This window comes from Carassius gibelio, chromosome B19, assembly GCF_023724105.1.
Source record: "Carassius gibelio isolate Cgi1373 ecotype wild population from Czech Republic chromosome B19, carGib1.2-hapl.c, whole genome shotgun sequence".
Classification (NCBI taxonomy): domain Eukaryota; kingdom Metazoa; phylum Chordata; class Actinopteri; order Cypriniformes; family Cyprinidae; genus Carassius; species Carassius gibelio.
Window position 1 is genome coordinate 13,640,128 of NC_068414.1, and position 22,204 is coordinate 13,662,331.

Consider the following 22,204-nt stretch of genomic DNA (forward strand, 5'->3'; position numbering starts at 1 on the left):
GTGTTTGTTTATAGTACATAGGAGAATCTGATGGCTGCTTCTTAAGAAACCAGCAGTTTTGACAAATTTCATGTGACTCTTGTCATAGTTTACATCAAATGGTATTTAATATGCTTGGGAAAATGTCTTAATCCAGGAGTAAAATCATTGTATATGTACCAAACATAGCTGTTTTGCTCGCAATGCTGTAATGGTGGTACTGCTGTTATTGACTCCTGTAGTCATAGCTGCAGTACTAGAGATTCAACTCAATACACTTGTGATCTGTTCACATCATGATGAAGAATTATCTGGGTTTTAGAAAGAAATTAATAGTCTTTGAAAGCACAAATATAATCTGTTAATTTGGCTCAGGTTTGAAAATATAAAGCAGAGTGTTACATACGTAACAGTGGTAACTATTGCCATGTTTCCTGATTATCTCTGCCCAAGGGAAACATATACAGAGAGAAAAGTAAAGGTCCGAATACTGAGCCCTGTGGAACTCCACACTTGACATATTTTTGATTTGACATTTCATCAATTTAACACATCAAAATAAAATAATGGCTTTTGGAAAATCAGGCTTTATGATGGACGGTTAAATAGGAAAAATTTATTTTTTTCAAATTGTTAAATTATTCACATAATATGCACTCCATCCCTTAACTCTCATTAGTGGAATATGAAAATAACGCCACATCTTAAAGGGATATCTCCCCCAAAAACTCTGTCATTAATTACTCACCCTCATGTCATTCCAAACCCTTAAGATCTTCAGAACTCAAATTAAAATATTTTTAAAATACTTTCTGACCCTGCTCAGACCGCAACAAAACAACTACATTCAAGATCCAGAAAGTTAGTAACGACATTGTTAAAATAGTCCATGTGTCATCCTTAGTTTTATAAATTATTGATGAAAGAAAGCCTTACAGGTTTGGAATGATGTGACGGTGAGTAATTAATGACAGAATTTTACTTTTTGGGTGAACAATCACTTTAATGATCCCAAATATCAACTTAAATGTCTTTGTCAATTACTAAATATGATTTTATCTTTTGTTATTCTGGGAAATACAACTCTTGCATTGGTAATTAGTGGTAACTATACAATAAGACTGTAATTTGCCATTTTGTTTCCAATTATGTTTCTGCTCTTTAATAGTTAATTTTCTTTTCTGCTGCGTCACAGGTAGTCCAGGTCGCTCCCTCAATGTCTTCAAAAACCCTGATGTTTACAACACCACCACGCTGTTGCTTAGCAGCGACGAGGGCACTTTATTCATCGGCGCTCGTGATGCCGTTCTTTCAATCGACGTCAGTCAGACTGATGCGATGACCATGAAGGAGAAGGTCAGTGGTGTTCTGATTTAGGACTAGGTTATAACCAATAACCAAATCAGTGTAATGGAAACCAACATAATTGAACATAAACATGCTGTTTGGTCAATGCAGCATTCAAGCGGTCTCCTATTTTACAATATAGTAACAGCTTTCACAGCTTATTATTATTTGTGTTGCATAAAAACCCTGTGTTTTAATTTATATAATATTTTATATTAACAATAAAACACATGTACGTGTACATGTGACTTAAAAATTTTCATTATCGCTTGAATAGATTAAGCTAAAAATAATTTTGTCTAAATATTAGCTTTTTTCTCACTGAAATAAATATATTATGTATTATATAAGTTTTATTTGTTAACTTATTTGTTTTTTAGTAATCAGTGTTATCTGAAAATGAAAGTGATTTAATATATGCGTATGAGTTTGCACTTATGTATATGTATATATTGTGTAGTTAATGTTTATGTTTTCTTGCAGCATTTTAATAAGATTTTAAAAAACTAAATATCAGCTTTGATAGACATGTGATGAATCTGATCCATTTTTCACACCCAAATTTCAGCTGGACTGGTCTCCGTCAGAAAAAGATCTCGCTGACTGTGCCATGAAAGGCAAAATGAAGGTATGGGAAACCAACCGCTGTCACTGCTAAACGATCTGACCTTTTTGACCCTTATGTTTAACTTAACGAAATATCGGTCTTCTTTAGCTGGTGTTTAACCGAACCCTCTTTCCACCCTCAGATGGATTGTCATAACTTCGTGAGGGTTTTGCAAGTGCTGAACTCCACCCACATGTACGCCTGTGGAACGTTTGCCTTCAGCCCCCGCTGCATCTACATCGTAAGACAGACAGAGTCCATCTTTCCACTGTTATTTTTGTCCTTGGTTTACTCCTGTTAAACCACCTTTTCTTGGTTTGCAACAAATGATAGACCGAAAGTCATGCATTTCCATTTCCAGTGGTACAAAAGCTGCATAGAGTTCTAATTATATGCAGGATTTTCATATTTACATTAGAGCTTCCATTGTGTAAAAATATTTAAACTTGCGGCTAAACTGTATGCAACCACCAGACCGCATATGATGTGCTCTTATCAAGACTTTTGAGTACGAAGTAAAGAAAAAAACAAGAAGTATTGTTTTGATGCGTTCATTATTTATTTATTTCAAAATGATGAACTTCAAAATCTGTTCTGTGTGTTTGCAGATAGGGGGCAAATAGCAACAATCTATTTGAGATAGTGGAAGGCTGCTATACTGTCTTAGGGCCCAAGTTCATGTAGTGTCCCCTTGCACAACTTTTTAAAGTAAGATTTGATTAGTTTTACGACTAAGGTGGTTTTCAGTTCACTTTCAAGTTGGAAACTTGCGTAACTGTCCTTCACATGCCACAGAGCATTTTGCGATCCTGTCATGCGAACACTGTCTTAGTGCCTGTTCCTCATTCTGTGCTTTCATGAGTGTGAGAGGAAGAAGATCTGTGTGTGTGCATGTCTCGTGGGAGATGTGCATGCTGAATAGAAAGCTTTCTGAATGAAACCACCACAGCCTGTGAAGGATTTGATTAATTTTCTCATTGTGTCTTCAAAACTAATCTGAACAATCAGTGGTGCTGAAAATGTGTTGTGAACCTTCTCCTAGTCTAATTCAGGTTGTGATCAGTGTTTTAATGCACATATGCTTTACCTCTACATGTGCTCACCTCTACAGAATTCGAAGACATTATCCATGGCTACAGGCCCCAGTGGTAAGCCAGAAGAAGGCAGAAGCCGCTGTCCTTATGACCCGTACCAGAGGAACACTGCCATAACTGTGGGTAAGAGCCTGTTTCAGTCAGCATTCACACTGCTCACATGAGCAGCGTTAGTGTTGTGTAGGAGAAGCTTTGCTGGAAGTTAGGTTTCAGTGCTGAGCCTGTGAAAACACATCACTATAAACAAATTTCTATCAGTTTTAGCATGTTACTGGATATGACCGTGTTAATGTATTTGGTTTTGGCAGACTATATATGCTGTATATAAGCTACAGAATAAGTAGAGAGCAATCAGCTTGTGATGTGTAGTGCTATTGCTAGCAGATTGCCTGTGAATCATCTATTAAATGACATCTAGAATTTCATAACTGAATTAGATATTTATACAACAGACTTATGCAGTAGACTTGCATTATAAATGAATGGAGCTTTGTTTATATTCTAATGTCTTATGTTCAGGGATTTTTGATCCAATAACAAATATATTTTTTGGCAGTCTTGGAAAGAAGGAAATTACTAGTCGTTGAAAACACAAATATAATCTGTTAACTTGGCACAGGTTTGAAAATATAATGCAGAGTATTACATACGTAACAGTGGTAACTATTGCCATTTTTCCTGATTATCTCTGCCCAAGGGAAACATATACAGAGAGAAAAGTAAAGGACCAAATACTGAGCCCTGTGGAACGCCATACTTGACATGTTTTTGATTTGACATTTCATCAACTTAACACCTCAGAATTAAATAATAAAATCAGGCTTTATGATGCATGCTGGGTAATCACAACAAATTCCACAACAAATTTAATTTAATTAACATTTAAATAATTTTAGTACAGAATTGGAGAGTGAAACTACCCACCAACAGGAAAAATGTAAGTGTCATTAAGTGTAAGTGTCACTGTTGTAGTGCATCACAACCCAGGTGTTGCAGTCTTGCTGATGCTGCTCTCACAGGTTAGTTATGTGTGGTGTGAAAAAGGCCTTGCCACAAAGAAGAGAAGAGTGAAAGAGGGAGAGAGAGGGGGCGGGGTGCAGATTTCCCCCAGTGAACAGACACCATTAATCCTCTTGCTCTTAAATCCTAGTGTTGATCTACTTATCTTTGGATTGCCGACATATGACTCTAGACATGAGGTCTAAGAAGGTCTCACTTCACATTTACCTCTCCATCAGACAGAACCACAGCCATGCATGAACCTCAGTTGATCCGATTATCAAAATGTCCACACATTTTGACCTAATATTACCTAAAACCCTTGATATGTGGAATTTGAAACTTGTGTGTGTGTGTGTGTGAGTGATGTTTGTCACTGACTTTGTGAGGCAAAAATGTGAGACTGGAAGTGTATTAGTATCCAAAATCTAGCAAATATGAATATTCAAAACCACAAATGGTTAATACATTTTGCTAGATTCTAATGACTAAGATTATTAATGAAGGATGTTTGTATGTGATTTAGCTCAAGGTAATGTTTCTTTGTGTGTTTCAGATGGAGAACTGTACACCGGAACAGTGGCAGACTACAGGGGAACTCGGCCTGTGATTTCACGCCACTTGAGCGAAGGCAGCCATGTAGATGTGAAACTGGATGATACGCTTGGCTGGTTAGAAGGTAAGAAGCGTTTTTTTAGTTTGTGTTTATGCTGCCACAAAGGCAAAGAGAGTTGGATTTTACTAGTTCTGATTTTTCTTTACTGTCTACTCCTAACGTACACGGTTTTCTATTCACTACACTATTCCAGATCCTACATTCATCCGCTCCACGTATGTTCCCAGTGAGGAGAAGGTTTATTTCTTCTTCAGTGAGACTGGAAGAGAATATGACTTCATTGACAAGTTAACAGTGTCTCGTATTGCCCAAGTTTGCACCGTAAGTATTGTTTTAGATTGTATTGTTCAACTTGTTGTTGCAAGCATGTTTGCAGTCATCAAGTTCAAATGAAAGATTCATTGTTTTTATTAAAATGTCATTCTAAAGGAGGTGTTAATCTGTTTTTAGAGTGATGTGGGAGGCCAGCGTACTCTGCAGAAACGCTGGACCACCTTTGCCAAGGCTCAGCTGCTATGTCAAGCTGACCAAGAGCTGCCCTACAACATCCTGCAGGACATTGTCACCCTTTCACCACCAGAGGGCTCGTCTGAGGACGAAACGCTATTCTATGGGATTTTCACTTCTCAGTGGTGAGGAAACATGCTTTAAACAATTACCCTGAAAGATGTTGTTTTTTCCATATTTGAAACGGGTGTGGATTTATTTTATAAATGTCTTTTTCTTTTTTCTTTTTTAGGCAAGTTAACTTGGGTCGCTCAGCCGTGTGTGCTTTCAGCCTCAAAGACATTAAAAAGGTGTTCACTGGACATTACAAGGTTCTGAATCGGGACACTTTAAAATGGAGCACACGGGTACAGGAGCAAATAGCCAGTCCTGGAGAGGTTAGTGTCACGAGTGTCCTGAGAGGACCCTTGCGATGTTATATTATATTCTGCTCAAAAGTCAGAAATGAATACATTTATTCAGCAAGGATGCATTCCATTGATCAAAAGTGACACTAAGACATTTTATAATGTATTTCAGATATAAAAGCAAATTATCTTATTAGAACGATTTCTGAAGGTAATATAGTAATAATTCAGAAAAATCAGTCTTTGCATCACAGGAATAAATTACATTAAAAAAAGTAATAAACATTTTAGGATGTCAGGATTTTAAGATTATTACTGTTCATGTTGTATTGACATGATATTCTCTGTTTTCTTATGCACTTAAACCTAACTGTTCAAATCACTGCTGTTTGTCTCTGCAGTGTGGCCTCCATAATGCGTCGGACAATACGCTGCGCTTTGTTAAGGACAACTTCCTGGCTGATAAAAGTGTTCAACCGGTCACTCAGGGCCTGACACTGGTGTCACCTGATAAGAGCTACAGTAACATCGCAGCTCAGAGAGTCCGTGGAGCACGCGGCAGAGATTACACTCTGCTTTACCTGCTCACGGGTAAATACTTTTTTTGTTAAGGTTTTTTTAAAGTTATCCCCTCATGGGTGTTTTCCCCTTATATCACCTTTACTGTGTTCCCTGTAGAGTCGGGCTTCCTGCACAAAGCTGTGCTCTTGAAGAACGGAGCACACATCATTGAGGAGATCCAAGTGTTTGATCAACCTCAGGCGGTCAAAAACCTCCTGCTGTCGGTCTCAAAGGTACCATCACTTCAGAGAACAACATCTGTGTGTGTGTCTGTATTTAATCCTTTTCAGACTCTGACACAATCACAAAGTCACTGCACTCACATTATCTTACTCCGAGACATTAAACCAGGTTCCTTGGTTATGTGCCTTTGGTGCTAATGTTAACGTCTGGTACTGTGCAAGAAAGAGTGTGAAGAGTTGAGTGTGAGTGTTTGTCTCTGTCCCAGGGTGCAGTGCTGATAGGCTCTTCAGAGGGAGTCATTTCAGTGCCCATGTCCAACTGTTCATACTACTGGAGCTGTGCTGAGTGTGTGTTAGCCAGAGACCCCTTCTGCGGCTGGGACCCTGTGATGAAGCTCTGCACAGACATACACACTCACGACCATCTGTAAGCATCACCACAGCCAAACATATTCATACCCAAATAAGATCTCATACCTAAGATCTCAGCATTTGCACTCATTAGGATACATCAGAAAACACTGTGCGTTCAGAACTGTTTTAATGTCTTTTTTCTCTCCTCTTCACAGTGTCCAGGATGTAGATGGGGGAAATGTGTCAGCACAGTGCACATATGTGACCCCCAGGTCACGTTCAGCCCAGTCCCGAACCCTTTCAGGTGAGTGCAGTTCATGCATATAATGTTTAGTATATAATAAAATAAATACGAGTATGTAATGTTTAGGCATCTATATATAAGTGATTTCTGATCCACAAGTCTCATGGTTAATAATCTATGTACTATATAGTGATAGTTTTTAATCATGTCTAATTAAAATAATCATATATGACACATAATTAATTGCATTTGCAATCTTATTCTTGGCTAGTTCAGTAGAAGTCCCTGACATACTATTATTTGTCAATTTTTTACTAGATCTTTGAGTGTTTTCAGTACTGTTTGTAGCACTTTGTACAAACGTTTGGCCTTTCCCACCTCCCATACTGCATTCAGTTATTAACAACAACATTAACATCATGCAGAAATGGCAAAATTGTTGGCACAATCTGTTTAAATATTACCTTCATAAAAATAAATAATAATAATAATTTAATAACCAAAAACCGTAATATTTTGCAACAACACACATTTGAAACAGAACCCTGTTGCTTCATAATTTTTCCTTTATTAAAAAAAAATAATTTCATGACCTTGTGACATCCAAATAATTATTTTAGTTTTCAAGCAGATTTTATAGTGTTTAACCGTTAAAATTATTTAAAAATGGTAAATAAAATGTATCAGAAACTGCAAACAAACATTTTGTCCCAAACTAGCCAGCCCATACTGAGTGATAGCATAATTTAAGATAAATTAAGATATGAAGTTACTTTTAAAAGTAATGCATTACAATAATTGTGTACTCCATTTAAAAACTCACTTTTTATAGAAAGTAATTTGGTGCGTTACTTTTTGTCACCTGGGCTTGGTTTGATCGTTTGTTTTTAATAAGAAAGAACCCACAGGTTATATTTTTGGCAACTGTAAAGGCCCTTTCGCACCAAAAGTGAAATGAATAATCCACAGTTTGAAGGAAGCGTCTCTGCACTTATTCCCGATTTCTTGAAAACATGGGGACAGGAGAGCTGTCGGTGAATAAATGGGAAAACAGAGTGACTGGCATTACTCTTTTGGAAAAACTTAGTTGATATTTTGTCATAAAAGTAATGTTACTTTACTAGTTACTTAAGAAGGCAGTCTGATTCATAACTCAAATGCATTTCCCCCCACACTGTTTGTTGCCCATTCTGTTGTGCTTATAAATGTTAATACTGTTTAGTCATGTCTCAGGTAAAGGTAACAGGGATGTAACAGTTGCCAAAATGAGGTGAACTTGAAATATTTTCAGAAAGATTAGCACCTCCTGTGCAGACTTTTATTTTGGAAAATTAATTTAAAATAAAAAGCCTTTAGTTCTTATTGATGTGCTGAACATAGTGCTGGTTTAACTGCATGCCTGTGTTGCTGTGGTGGTGTGTATGCTGACCCTTGACCCCTGACCTCCTCGACCGTGTCTCCTCCAGGTGAAGTGGTGTCCGTGTCTCTAAACGAAGTAGTGCACCTGCAGTGTCCGGGAGCATCACACCTCGCCAAACGCCACTGGGAGCGTCTCAACAGCCAGCTCTCGCCCAAAATCTACATTCAGTCGGACGACGGCGGCCTCAGCTTCGTGGCGACCCCGTCCACCCTGGGACCTTACCTGTGCCAGTCTGAGGAGAACGGCTACACCCAAACACTGGGCATCTACCACGTCAAGCAGAAGAGCAGCCCCACCGTCCCACCAGCCACCCCGAACCGCCCACACAGCACCCCGTCCACCGAAGCGGGAGTTAAAACCTCCATCTCCACTACCAGACTCATCACACCTACACCAACAGAGCCCAGGACTGAACCAGACGCAGAAGTGGATCCTACAGACTCACCCGAAGATTCACCAGCCGCCTCCACTCACAGCAGGAGCTTTACTCCCTCGCTTGGGACGGAAAAGCAAGACTCCCGAAAGACCGAGCTTGGTGAAACCCACCCGCTAATGGACAAGCCCAGCTACTTTCAGGAGCTAGTAGTGGTGTCCGTTCTGTTAGCTCTGTGCATCAGCGCCTTGCTAACCATCGCTTTTCACAGATTCGGTCATTTTTGTCATAGCAGGACTGTCCCGCAAACTCCATCCTCTCGCAGGGACGCGGAGAAGGGCGGAAGTGCGACGCCCCAGGAGAGAGAGTCTCTCAGAGGACACTCGCCTCGGTTGGAAAAGCGGAACGGGCAAGCTCCGAACGGACAGTCCCATGCCAGTCAGGCACATAACGGCACATCTCCCATCATGCCGAGCAACAGCATGCTGAACAGCTCAAACGGTCACCTGCCCAACACACCCATCTGACGCACCCGTCTGCTTCTCTGGGTTCACTGTAAACTTTGTTTCTGAGCCAAACTGGGCTTCTGCTGCATCGAGCCCTGTCGCTGAACCACTTCGCTTTCCAAAGAGGAAAAAACTGGTAAAAACGGCACATCGGACCTTTTTTTTTTTGAGCTCTGAGACTCAAAGATCTCCAACTGTTGGTACTACAGTAGTGTACATTTTTCAAGTTTGTTCATATTTATGTAATTTATGTGACAACTGCTCGTTTCAGTCTAAAGTCTATCAGATTTATGCCTCTCTGAAATCACATGTATACAAGATGCTCAGATTAAGATTTGTATTGATCTCTTCAACCGTTTTAATTGACATCAATTGTTCAAGTCAGCTCAGTTTAAAATACACTTTTTAAAAGAATATTACAGTACAAATTTTGATGGACCTTAAAATTAAAAGATAATAAAGTTTTCCCAAGAGAGACGGCTGATCATCGGCTACTTTCAACTTCAGAGACTTTTATATTTACCATTCTGATCTGCATTTAGTCTCTGCCTTTGTTCCCTATTCTTATCTATTTGCAATTTTTGAATGTTAAGACAAGGTATGTTATGTTTTTTTTTTTTTTTTTTTTTTTTTTTTTTTATTCACCCAAAAATTACATTTTTCATATTTATTCGTCCTCAGATTGTTGGAAACAGTTTGGTTCCCTGTGACTTTTGTTAAAAAAAAAAAAAAACCTTGATGTCAGAAATGGGAATAGAAACGGTGTGGTTCACTGTTTTTATAAAATATCTTCTGTTGTGTTCCACTGGAGAATCTCGGTACAGGTTTAGAATAACACGAGGGTGAGTAAACATCCGAATCTTCATTTTTGGGTGAATTATCTCTTGACTGCAAAAAAATTAAGCTTTCAGAGATGCTTTTCAAGTGGTTTAATTTAAATAAGTATTTTGTAATGCATAAAGTTGTGCTGATCAGTAATGTGCAGGTACGGGTAAATGTTTCTCTATCATCCATATTTCAGCGTAACAATATCTCAATATAAATATAATAGTCATATGTGTTATTTGGGGACTGTTACAGAACTATGTAGCTAGGTTACCTCGTTCAGTATTGACCACTTCACCCCGCCCTAATGACAAAACACAGGAACTTCAACACTGGAATTGAGAAAAGGACTTCGAAGGATTTTGGGGTTGAATGTTGTTCTGTTTTTATATTCAAAGCACTGGGAGATCATTGAGCCAAGCTGTTACAAGAAAAATCATAGTCAAAGAAACTTGATTTTGTGTTTAAATGTAATGAAAGAAAAATAGCAGTTGTGTTTTGCATTTGCACTGCAGTATATTGGGGCTGATTGTAGCTACATCCACTAAATTGGGAGTGACCTGCACCTGCACCTGTTTTTTATTCTTTTCCAGCCTGTGGTTTGTCACTTGAATGGTACTGATTTGAAGTCTTCGTTCTGGGGAAATCACTTGTAAATTGTGATACTGCCAAATGTGTTTTATAATCAAATGACGGAGAAATTGTTCTGTCTAGTGACTGAGAGAGTGGTTGGATAACGGAGTCCAGTCGAAGCCCAGTATGTGAAGCCTGGCACAGGACTAGATGCATTCTCCTGCACGTCACTGTTTTTGAAAGATTGTGTTTATTTTTTTATAGCCTATGATGCAGGCTGTTTTGAAAATAAAAGATGCTGATTTAAAGTGTTGGAAAGTTTTCTTTCAAATAAAGACAATAAATCCACTAGGTGGCAGCAAACGACGAAGTTTCAGCATCATTTTAAGCGTCAATGAACCTTCAGAAATCATTCGAATATGCTATTAACTGCTTAAATTTGACATGTTTAATTGTTTATAACGATTCTGCAATAGTGTTATTATAGTGTTATTATAGTGTTATGCTGCTTTCATATTTTTGTGGAAGGGTTCATGATTCTTTGATTAATTCAAAGTTCACTGAACAGCATTTTACTGGAATAGAAAACATTTGCAATATTATAATTTTGTCCTTCCTGAACACATACAGGTATACATTTGTCCCCTTTTTTAAACCTAACTCCAAACTTATGAATAGTACTGTAACATAAATAAAAAATAAAAATCTTGTGATCAGCAAACTTAATCAAACGTGACAGTAAAGAAATGTATAATGCTGCAAAAGATTTATATTTCAAGAAAATGCTGTTAAGTGATCTTTAGATTCATCAAAGTATGCTGAACTTTTCCACAGAAATGTAAAGCAGCACAATTTTTCATCATTGATAAGATCATAATATGTTTCTTGAGCAGCAAATCAGAATATTAGAATAACTTGACGCTGAAGACTAGTAATAATGCTGAAAATTCAGCTTTACATCACAGGAATAAATTACATTTTAAAATAAATCCAAATAGGAATCAGCTATTTTAAATTATAATAATATTTCATAATATTATTGTTTTACTGTATTTTAATCCGGCTACTGCTGGCTCGGTGATCATATAAAACACTTTCTTCAATTTTTTTTAAATAACATTAAAAAAAATAACTTTCGACAAGCACTGTAAATGAATTGACTTGTCCTCAGAATAGTAGTTTTTAGACTGAAGGTAGGTCTCTCATCAAAAGTGTATAGACTATACAAAAAAAGAAAAGTTACAATCTAACTGTTTTTGTCTGAAACGCATATTGTCTCTTAAATTGTTTATTTTTACAGTAACTGCGGTAATAAAAAGCAATATCACACTCGCAGTGGTGCTGCTGCTGTAATTGATTAAAATAATAATTGATATATGTATATGATAGAGAAGTGATCCATAAATCCCGCGCTTGGTTGATGATGATGCTGGAAGTTGCCATAGCGCCGCATCACTTCATCTGCCTCCTCGCTGCAGTGCTGCGCGTGAGCCGCGTGTCACACACCTCACAGTTAACTAGTTATTTTCCTTCAGCCGCAACACGGATGCAATAACCGGAGGCTTCACTTTCGCCTTTTAAAAAGAAAAGCAGAATCAACGCGTTTAGTTGGAGCTGCAGAGGTAAGTGACATCACACTTGTGTTTGAAGGAATCTCGATTTGGGACAGCACGAACGCGCGCGCGGCCCCACCTATATTTGATAGCGCTGAAGGTTACATGTCTTTAGGATTTGGGAAGCTCATTACAGCACTGGGGTGAGTCGCTCTGCGTTATCCGTGGCGCAGTAATGCTCAGAAATAAAGGCGCATGCTGTCATAGTGCGGGACACTGCGGATGTGAGGAGACTGATGAGGCTGCACGGTTTGCCCTGCGTCTATTTTTGGCTGCTCCTCTAGCCTTCGAGGCCAAGAAACCATTTAATAACTCATCAGTTGAACATGCGAAATGGGAAACCGCTGTATATGATACAAATGTGTAAAGACACGCTCTTAAAATGTCATTATTCTTATATAGTTTTAAATTGGTCCAGTGCTGATGAAATATGCAATACTGTGTGCAGCTGCCAGAGAGGCTGCTTATTTGAAAAGGTGTCTAGACAAACTCTGAAGAGGCTTCTGAGAGAAAAGAGGGATGTATACTGTTTAGAATGGGGTTTGGATTGGTGGAAGTATACATGACTTGTTTTTTGACAAAAATAAAATAAAATAATCTTGTTATCTGATGCATCTTTACAAAATATTAAAAGGATAGTCCATTCATAAATTAACATTCTGTCATCATTAATTAACCCTCATATCATTCAAAACCTTAATGACTTTCTTCACCAAATTACCTTTTCTTTTTTTTTTTTTTTTGCAAAATATTATATGTAATGTTGGTAACCAAACAGTTTAGTTCCCATTGACTTCCATTATACTGACAAAAGTAGGATGGAACTCATTGGAAACAAAAACTTCAATTTAAATCTAGTTAAATTATTCAAAATATGTATGACCAGAGATAGCATGGAAAAAATATGCTATTTTTTTTTATTTATCAATAACCTTTTCTTAGGCTTTCAGGCACAAATGACACCATGAGAGTAACCTTTTTGAGTGTTAAATGCTCAGTCATCCATGTTTTTGTCCTTATCTGTCTTCGTTTTTATTTCTCAGTTTTTCCCTATTAAGTTCAGGTACTTCTTTAAAAAAAACAGCTATTCTTACGCTTCTTATCTCCCACTGATTCTTTGATTTGAGCACAGCCAGGCCTCAAACTGACTGACTTCAGCATGGGCATTGAGAGTCAGGGCCCCCTGCGCCCTGCAGGAAACCTGACGCCAAAGCAGGTCAAGACATTTCAGAAGGTGGAGCCCAAAGCGCTGGGGGTGAGTGCCACATTCACGACAACAAATCTCATACCAAATACAGAAAAAGTGCACAGGAAAATCTTCCATACACCAGAGTTCCTGCTATTTCTCATACTGTAAACCACTGTGTTGCACATTTCATTCAGTATGATTGCATGAATGGCTTTGTAATCATTTGACTATGCAAATGTTTGAAGGTATTTAGAGTGTCAAAACATATTTCTCAAAACCGAATCATTGACATCAAATAAAAGTATAATGGTTTTTCTGTTGTAAAACTATTGAAATTGCCTGTTTGGCATCTTTAAGTTGATTCACTGAGTTTGTTGTTTTGTTGTTTCAGTCCATTCAGATCATCATCGCAGTCTTGTGCTTGTGTCTGAGCATCACCATTCTCCAGCTCTATGAAGAGGTTCACTTCTCTCCTGATGTCATTGTTGTGGTAGTGATCGTTGTTCAGGTAAGTGCTAATGGAAGATTAAAAGCAGGGTGTTTAATCTGTTATCAATCCAGGTGTTACTAAGGATGTTGCAAACTTCAAGAAGTCTCTTGTTATCAGTTGCTTGTGTCTGGATCCATTTTAATCCATGCTGGACGGTTCCCGTCTCTGTTCTGGGTGAGTACAAGTTCAAGGTTTGCAGAGTTAATGAAACTATACTAACTCACCTACCCAGCCTGAACCCTCACTACTAATCAACATTTTGGACACTCTTGAGTCTTGACTAAATTTATCTTACTCTTATTTTGAAATGCTTATGGATTTGATTGAAATTAGTTTTGTAGAAAATACAAATTATTCCTTTTTCTTAAAAGTTGCTTTTGTTTCTTTTGGTATTGGAGCAGATAGTGATTGTTTGATGTTATGCATAAATGATTGAAATTTTTACAAAGTTACGATTTTCTTAAAAGTTGTTGTTTGGTTTCGTTGTTGTATTATTATTATTATTATTTTTTTTTTTTTTTTTTTTGGAGCAGATAGTTAATGCTTATGCTTATACATCATTGATAGAATTTAGTTCTGCAGAAAAATACACTGTAAAATTGTTTACGTAAAATCAACAGTAACTTACTGGCAACAAATAGCCAGCAAGCTTCAGTAATTTGTTCCACGGTAATATTACTGTAAATCTGACTACAGTAGTTCACAGCATACTGTATAATAACTTACAGTATATTTATACTGTAAAATTAAATACAGTTCATGTTTTTGCACTGTATTTTAAAATACTGTAAATTACTATGCAGTATAATTGATTACGGTAGTTTTTATATTCACATATACACAACATATAATTAACTACAATCTGTTACATGCTTAAAAAAATAATGAAATATAAAGGCTTGTATGCAAAAAAAAAATTCACACAGTTATATTACTGATTATTATAAACACTCAGAAGTCCATTTAAAAACTTTTAGAATTTAATTCATTAAACGGTAAAATACTCTCCAGACTTGACAGGGCCAATGCAGATCTCAGGTTTTTGCTGCCTATAGAGAACAAAACACAAAAATTATGTTGCACTACAACTTGACAGACATCAATGTGATAAATAGACTTGAAAATGACTTACCTCTTTATTAACCGAAGAGCGATGCTCATCAGCACGTTGCGATGTCAAACAACATACACGCTAAAAGAAATGAAAAAACAAATTCAACACTGCATAGACATCCTGATCACCTCGATCCGTTACAAAGCTAAAACCGCTCTCATTTTATGAATTTTACTTATTAATCATAAAATGCATGTGTCCAGACTGTTGACTAGCATTATTTTATATGTTTCTTCTCAGCGTACCGCATTGGCTTTCATTTTTCAGTGTTTTATCAAATGACAGTAATATGAGCTGCTCAGTGACTTCTGTCCCACCATGTGAAGGTGAAAGCCACACTGGTGTCTCACCTGGTCAGTGCAGCGTTCTCCACTGCTGTTCTTGGGCTGCTGTCCCGTCACCTGCCGTACCGTCAGGACACGTACCACTGTGAGCACTGCAGGAGACTGGAGATCTACGCTGTGGTGAGCTCACACATCTGCTACTCTCTCACTGCACCGCTGAGCACCGTGCACTATGGGAAGATGGGTTTGCACATTTAAACTGTAGACATATATGCATGCAGTATATTGATTATGAATGCATGTGGGTGAGTTTGAGGTGCAGTGGGAAGGATAAAACACTGTAAGCGGGTGATGATGTGATGAACTGGCCACATCAGCTTTCTTGTTACAGTTTTTTTTCTTTAAGCAATTTCCTTGATGCCTTTTCAAAGGACTGTACCGAAGTGCAAAACATAGCATCTTCAGAAGTCTCAGTAATAATGTGTGGTTGTCAAAAAGTCAGGTTCATATACTTCACACGGATGAAGAATTTTAGTGAATCTTCAAATTGTGCTCAAAAAGTGCTTTCAAAGTTGGAAGCTGTTTTATAGTTCAATTTTGGTTTGCTTAAACCTTACATTAAAATTATACCTACCATTTGATTAGACCTTCTGTTTATTTTTTTAGGAGCTTAATGAATGGAAAGATTATGTTGGAATGAATAAAAAAAAAGAAAAAGAAAGGTGATATTGTTACTTGGTGTACTGACTTCTGATTTGATGTGGGATTGTCTATATGCAACTTATACTTTATTAAATTGTTATTGCACAATTGAGTTTTTGGCATAATCACATTGATAGTTTCACATCTCTCCTATTAATTTGTTACTTCTTTGTAATTTTACATTTTTCTTATAACATATTAATAACATAGTAGATTAATAATCATAAGGATACAGACACTTTGCACTTGGTACAGACTTTTTCTCCAGTGAAGGAGTGAATGAAAAAAAATCAGTGCCCTTTCAAGGTATTTGGACAGTAAAGTGAAAAGATTTTACAAATTATTTTAAATCTAAAATGTAAAATTAAATGATTGTCCATAATGGTCTTGATAAGATGGAATATTGCTGTTTTCTTGGTCTAAAGTTATTTCTTTGGTGGGTTTTTTACTGTTCATTTTTGACTGATGCTCATGTTTGTAATTGCTTTCTTTTCTATGTTTTGATCCCAGTGATGGCCAGCCACATTAACATTCTTTGGGCGAGATTTACTAACAGCTTGCACCAGCACTAACACTCTTTTGGCATTAAAAACATTAAAAACGCAGAGAATATATAAGAAAAATGCAAGGTCATTTAGTAATGTATGCGCCAGTCAGTTTACCTCCCACTCCATTAGGCACTTTTATGGGATTACACTCTCGTGCTAGTTTGCCCTGTTTAGTAAACCTGGTCCTTCGTCTGACACTAACTAAAAACTAAAAAGGTATCTGGAAAAAAGTGAATAATTTATTTCAGTAAAAAACATATTTAACATAAGCTGTCCAATTATGTCTACTGTATATCCAATGGGGCTTGTTCCAATCTCAGAAGTCCAAAACCTTTTTGAGGGCACTGTCGTTTGTCAAGGAAGCCAAAAAACTGTAACAGTTTTTCTAAATTGGCTAATTGGGTGTGCTTGCAGCTACATTTGTACATGAATAGTAGCTTTATAGCTGCATTTACAAAATTCAACATAATTTTGTCTTTTTTGTCTGCTTTTCCAAAGCAACAATATTGTTACAGGAAGTGCACTTATACTGTCGAGAGAAATTGTAAAGTAAGTAATTCTTACCTTCACGTTTGCCTTTCTTTACATGAATGTGCTTAATAATATGCTCATAATGCAAGAAAAAAAACAGCTAAATTGAAAGTGTATTAATTCAGGTAAACTGGCATCACAAAAACTGGTTCAGTTTGCCTGAATTCACTCTACAGTTCAGGATTTTATATATATTGACCAGAAGCTGTGTGTATATTTGAAGGAGAGTGAATGCATGTGGTAGTAGGGTGTGGTTTTTTTTTTTTTTTAGATTTTGTCAGTTTTGCACTTTGGGCCAGTTATCTGAAAATGCTTCACAATAAAACATACCTTTAATTATTTTCAAGATGTGGTATGAAAACTCAGATGGTCATTCTTTGCTAGTCTTTTTTAATATTTTAACAATATCTGCTTTAGCCTAGTGATGTGCTTGTCCATGTTTGTAACTTACTAAAAGAGGAAATCTCTTTGGCAAATTACAAACATGTGGACAAGCATGTCATCATTGATGGTTGTGTCTTTTATTATGCCTTAGATTGTTTTGTCATTTTTCTGTCTCTTTCGGCTGCTCTCAGCTCTTGATCGATGGCTTCTTGGCCACGCTGGTTCTGTTTCTGGTGGTGGAGTTGGTGATCTGCATTGTAACCATCTTGTTTGGACTCAGTGCTCTGGCTAAAGGTGGTGTGCAGGTCAGTTAAACACACATGCACAATGAAATAGTAGGGTTGAGAGAGTATGTTGATTTTGGTTATTGTATGGCAGAGTCAGAATTTAATTATTTTTTAATAATTGTATCCGTGTTGTCTTTCTTTGTGTCAAATAGTTGAATCAGAATCAATCAGAATACTATCAATTGTTACCAATTACATTTTATTTGTATGTACATAGTTGGATAATGATATGAGCTTAATTAATATTTCAAATAGCCTACACAAAGTATATAAATTATAAAATGTAAATACAGGATTAAAAAAAAAAAATCAGAATTAGTTGGTTATTGCTGTTGATATTTTAACAATGATTATTAAAGTTGGATAAATATAATTTATAGATTTTGTTTTTACATATAAAATAATAAAGATTTCACATTTGAATAAAATGAAAAATAAAATGGATTTTCACACTAGTAATACATTTTATAGAAAGTCCCTTTCTAGGACAGTCTGTTCACTCATCAGCCATATTTGAAATGCCTCAGGAAAGCTTGGATTTCGTGCATCTAAGACCCAGTCCTATCTGAATGAATGTGGGAAATATACTAAACTTAAAATAAACTTAATTTATTAGCACTGATGATTCCAGTAACATCAATAGGACCTTTATATTACACAAAAGGTTCTTGACAGCTGCAGCTCTTTATATTGTTTTTGCACTGGGATTAGGTTATTTTTAGAACATTTCACTGAAAGGCTCTTTGGGAAACCTGAAAGTGTTCTTCAGTGGCATCACTGCAATAACCCCATTTCAGTACCTTTATTTTAAGAGTGTAGCTTGAGTTATGTACTCTTGCTAAAAAGTTTTGGGTTATGCATGTAACAATGTTTCCCCAGGAAGGAAACGAGACCCTGCCATACTGTCCTAATACTGACGCAAAGTGAGTTCCCTAGAAGGGGAACATCTTGGGTTACACATGAAACCATGTTTCTCTAAGAGTGAATGAGACCATGCATCCACATAGTGTCCTCTAGAGGATGCAGAGTGAGTTCCCTAGAAGGGGAACATCTTGGGTTACACATGTAACCATGTTTCCCAGGGAGGGAAAGAGACCATGCATCCTCATTATGTCCCCTAGAGGATGCAGAGTGAGTTCCCTAGAAGGAGAACGTCTTGGGTTACGCATATAACCATGGTTCCCTGAGAATGAATGAGACCATGCATCCTAATAGTGTCCTCTATAGCATGCAGCGTGAGTTGCCTAGAAGGGGAACGTCTTGGGTTACACATGCAATCATGTTTCTCTGAAAGGGGAATGAAACTGTGCATCCTCATATTGTCCACTAGAGGACACAGCGTGAGTTCCTTAGAACGGGAACATCTTGGGTTACACATGTAATCATGTTTCTCTGAAAGGGGAAAGAAAGTGTGCATCCTCATATTGTCCACTAGAGGACACAGCGTGAGTTCCCTAGAAGGGGAACATCTTCGGTTATGCATGTAACCATGGTCCCTGAGATTTAAAGAGACCATCAATCCTCATAGTGTCTGCTAGAGGACGCAGAGTGAGTTCCCTAGAAGGGGAATGTCTTGGGTTATGCATATAACCATGTTTCCCTGAGAGTGAAAGAGACCATGCATCCTCATAGTGTCCGCTAGAGGATGCAGCATGAGTTCCCTAGAAGGGGAACGTCTTGGGTTATGAATATAACCATGTTTCCCTGAGAGTGAAAGAGACCATGCATCCTCATAGTGTCTGCTAGAGCATGCAGCGTGAGTTCCCTAGAAGAGGAATGTCTTGGGTTACACATGTAATCATATTTCCCTGAGAGGGAAAGAAACCGTGTATCCTCATATTGTCCACTGACAGTATTCACAGTAGTTCATAATTCAGTCGGTGAATGTGCACACTCAACAAAACTCATTTTAAGCACTTAATCTAAGTGGTTTTGATTGGGCATTCTTGCACTAGTAAACATCTGTGACTGGCAATAATACTGCAGAAAAACAACACGTAAAACAAAATATTTGATGCAGCACAAGTAGAGCTAAATGTAATGCCGAAATCAACACTTTCCATGTAATTTGCATTTCACTTTAATCACAGCCATCATAAGATTTAGTGTAATTCTGCAGAAATGTTTTTTGCCACATTTGTTAAATCTGAGGGGTGTTTTTGTTCATTTTGGTGCCATTTTTGCCCCCATTAGATTCCAACCCTGTATTGTATTTATTACATGATAATAAGTGGAATAAATCTGATAAACTTCTAGTATAAATCTGTATAAATCTAGTATAAATAATTGTTTTAAATAAAAAGTGTTCCTGTAGTTCAATCGGTAGAGCATTGCCTTATAAAGCGCAATGTTGGGGGTTCGATTCCCCGGGAACACATGATAGGTGAAAATTGATAGCCTGAATGCACTGTAAGTCGCTTTGGATAAAAAATAAATAATTTAAAATGACTAGAGTGGTGTTCAGAAATATTTTTGTTTGTATTTTGTGATCTCCTCTTCACAATCTTCACGATGAACTATTATAATACAGTGATCCCTATGTTTTTCCACAGCTTCCTAGCTTTAGACAGCGTGCTGCCCCATCTGAGCCCGAGGCCGTCACCCCTAGCCAACCTCAGGTACACCAGGAACACTTTTAGATTTCAGTTGCCATTCAACCTTGCTTGGTTTTGGATAACATGTAACGTGAAGTTAGAGCTAGTCAATCCATTGCTTTCTCATATATAACTCTCTGCTAGTTCTTCCAATAAAACATCAATTTTTTCCTTCTCATTCAAACTGTACAGGTGGAAGTGATGGTGTCAGAGGTGGAGCCAATGCCTAAGCTTGAACCTGAACCCAAATCTGAACCGATAGAAGAAATCCCCAGCCCTCCCACTGAGCCTCAAGTGGCACCCATTGACTCTTTAACAGACGTTTGATGCTTTCTGCTCATGTAATCTGTATGTATATTGTAGAGATGAGTGAGATTTAAGCAGCAAGGGTTTTTTAATTATAGTGATGTATGAAATCAACATGATAGGGTTTTGTAAAATAGGCCATTATCATCATACTTAAAAAAGAAGGTTCATCCAAAAATAGAAATGCATTTTGCTCCCTCATGTTGTTCCAAACCCATGACTTTCGATTACACATTATTTTTAAGTGTCTTTGAATGTAACCTGACTTTCTTTGATACAATGAAAATGAATAGGGACCAGGACAAAAAATCTCCATAAAAGCGAAAAACGACAGTGGTTCCTATATCTTGTGGTCTATTTCAAGTCTTTTGAAGTCATACATTTATGTCATGCATTACAAATATTGCTTGACTTCTGTGATCACCTGTTCATGTTATAAAAAAGATACATTTAGACATTATGTAAGCATATTATGTAAGCATTTTGTATTCCACACCTTTAAAGAAACATTTTTAAAAGCTGTAGGTTTCAAAAGACATCAGAGTGATTTTTCATTTTTAACATTGTATTACCTGCAGAGTTTCTTCTTGTCTGACAGCTGAAGACTCACAGTGTTTGCAAAGAAGCACACTGATCGTCTTCAAATATTCAGGGTCAAAACTTAACCCTAAATTTGAAACAAAATTAATTTAACCCGAACCACTAATTTCACCTTGCTTGTTTTATCTGTTATTGTCAACTTTAACTTTAACTTTCTTGCATCTGTTTGAATAATGAATTGTGATTGGTGCATGCTTGCATTCTTCCTTGCACTTAGTCATTCACGCTGTGTATGTATTAATCAATTACACTGTGCAGTGTATATTATAGTGTACATTTTATTTGCACTGAATCAAACCGATGTTTAGATTTTAGGCTTTGGTTCTGTGTGAATGAAATTTTGCACAGGCCATAAAAAAAAAAGAGTTGAATTTGAACATTGTGATTTCCAGGCCTGGAAAGGTCATAGATTTTTTTTTTTTCATAATAATGCACAAATCTAGAAATATTCAAGGTGCAGTCTCTATAAAATGTCTCTTTTATGTAGTAACAATAAAAAAAAATCATTTAAATGAATTGATCAAAGTGCATGGGATGCTTGACAATTAATTTGCTGCCTTGCAAACTCTGCTGTTTTTGCAGGGTCTATCAGAATAAAGTACATGGTAAAAAAAAAAATTACATTAACGAATGCAGAAAGATCATAGCATGTTTGGTGTAAATGCTGCATGTCTTGCAGGGAGAAAAAAATGTGTGTGAACAATGCAAGCATGCATAGTTGGATCCATTTAATGCAAAAAAGCTTAAAATGATTGTCAGCTGTCATCTACAACCAACAAACTATAGTGCGGGTAATATCATGTTAACTCAATCTGCAATAGTAAATACTTCCACTGAGATAACTTACTAACAAACAAAATTCTCTTTATGTTAACATACGTTACATAATGTAAAATATTCCCACAGTTCGTTTGGCCTCTTGAGTGTTAGTAATGTGTGTAATCTGATAACACAATATCTATATATCTCCATGCTCACAAGAGAATGAATAAATAGTACCAGTATCTTAGAGTAATATGCATAAAAGT

General features: G+C 37.0%; 2 protein-coding genes across 6 annotated transcripts in view; both read left to right on the forward strand.

Moving 5' to 3' along the window:
* Window positions 1–10,842, forward strand: part of sema4ab (sema domain, immunoglobulin domain (Ig), transmembrane domain (TM) and short cytoplasmic domain, (semaphorin) 4Ab) — a 30,996-nt gene extending 20,154 nt beyond the window's left edge. For all 3 annotated transcript variants that reach the window (XM_052583658.1, XM_052583657.1, XM_052583660.1), the window contains 13 exons: window positions 1,175–1,335; window positions 1,895–1,954; window positions 2,076–2,174; window positions 3,045–3,150; window positions 4,583–4,705; window positions 4,836–4,963; window positions 5,093–5,274; window positions 5,382–5,526; window positions 5,898–6,087; window positions 6,175–6,290; window positions 6,506–6,666; window positions 6,809–6,897; window positions 8,304–10,842. In XM_052583658.1, coding sequence (XP_052439618.1) covers window positions 1,175–1,335; window positions 1,895–1,954; window positions 2,076–2,174; window positions 3,045–3,150; window positions 4,583–4,705; window positions 4,836–4,963; window positions 5,093–5,274; window positions 5,382–5,526; window positions 5,898–6,087; window positions 6,175–6,290; window positions 6,506–6,666; window positions 6,809–6,897; window positions 8,304–9,157 — 2,414 coding nt within the window. In that variant the 3' untranslated portion in view covers window positions 9,158–10,842. The remainder of the gene's footprint in view (window positions 1–1,174; window positions 1,336–1,894; window positions 1,955–2,075; window positions 2,175–3,044; window positions 3,151–4,582; window positions 4,706–4,835; window positions 4,964–5,092; window positions 5,275–5,381; window positions 5,527–5,897; window positions 6,088–6,174; window positions 6,291–6,505; window positions 6,667–6,808; window positions 6,898–8,303) is intronic.
* Window positions 10,843–11,989: 1,147 nt separating this feature from the next.
* Window positions 11,990–22,204, forward strand: part of si:dkey-81h8.1 (uncharacterized protein LOC100034657 homolog) — a 10,907-nt gene continuing 692 nt past the window's right edge. The window contains exons 1-9 of one of the 3 annotated variants that reach the window (XM_052583666.1): window positions 11,990–12,156; window positions 13,280–13,402; window positions 13,728–13,844; window positions 13,944–14,000; window positions 15,267–15,404; window positions 16,973–17,023; window positions 17,581–17,694; window positions 20,229–20,294; window positions 20,463–22,204. The exon at window positions 20,463–22,204 is cut by the window's right edge and continues 692 nt beyond it. In XM_052583666.1, coding sequence (XP_052439626.1) covers window positions 13,307–13,402; window positions 13,728–13,844; window positions 13,944–14,000; window positions 15,267–15,404; window positions 16,973–17,023; window positions 17,581–17,694; window positions 20,229–20,294; window positions 20,463–20,597 — 774 coding nt within the window. In that variant the 5' untranslated portion in view covers window positions 11,990–12,156; window positions 13,280–13,306 and the 3' untranslated portion in view covers window positions 20,598–22,204. The other 2 variants (XM_052583667.1, XM_052583669.1) reach the window with 2 other exon arrangements.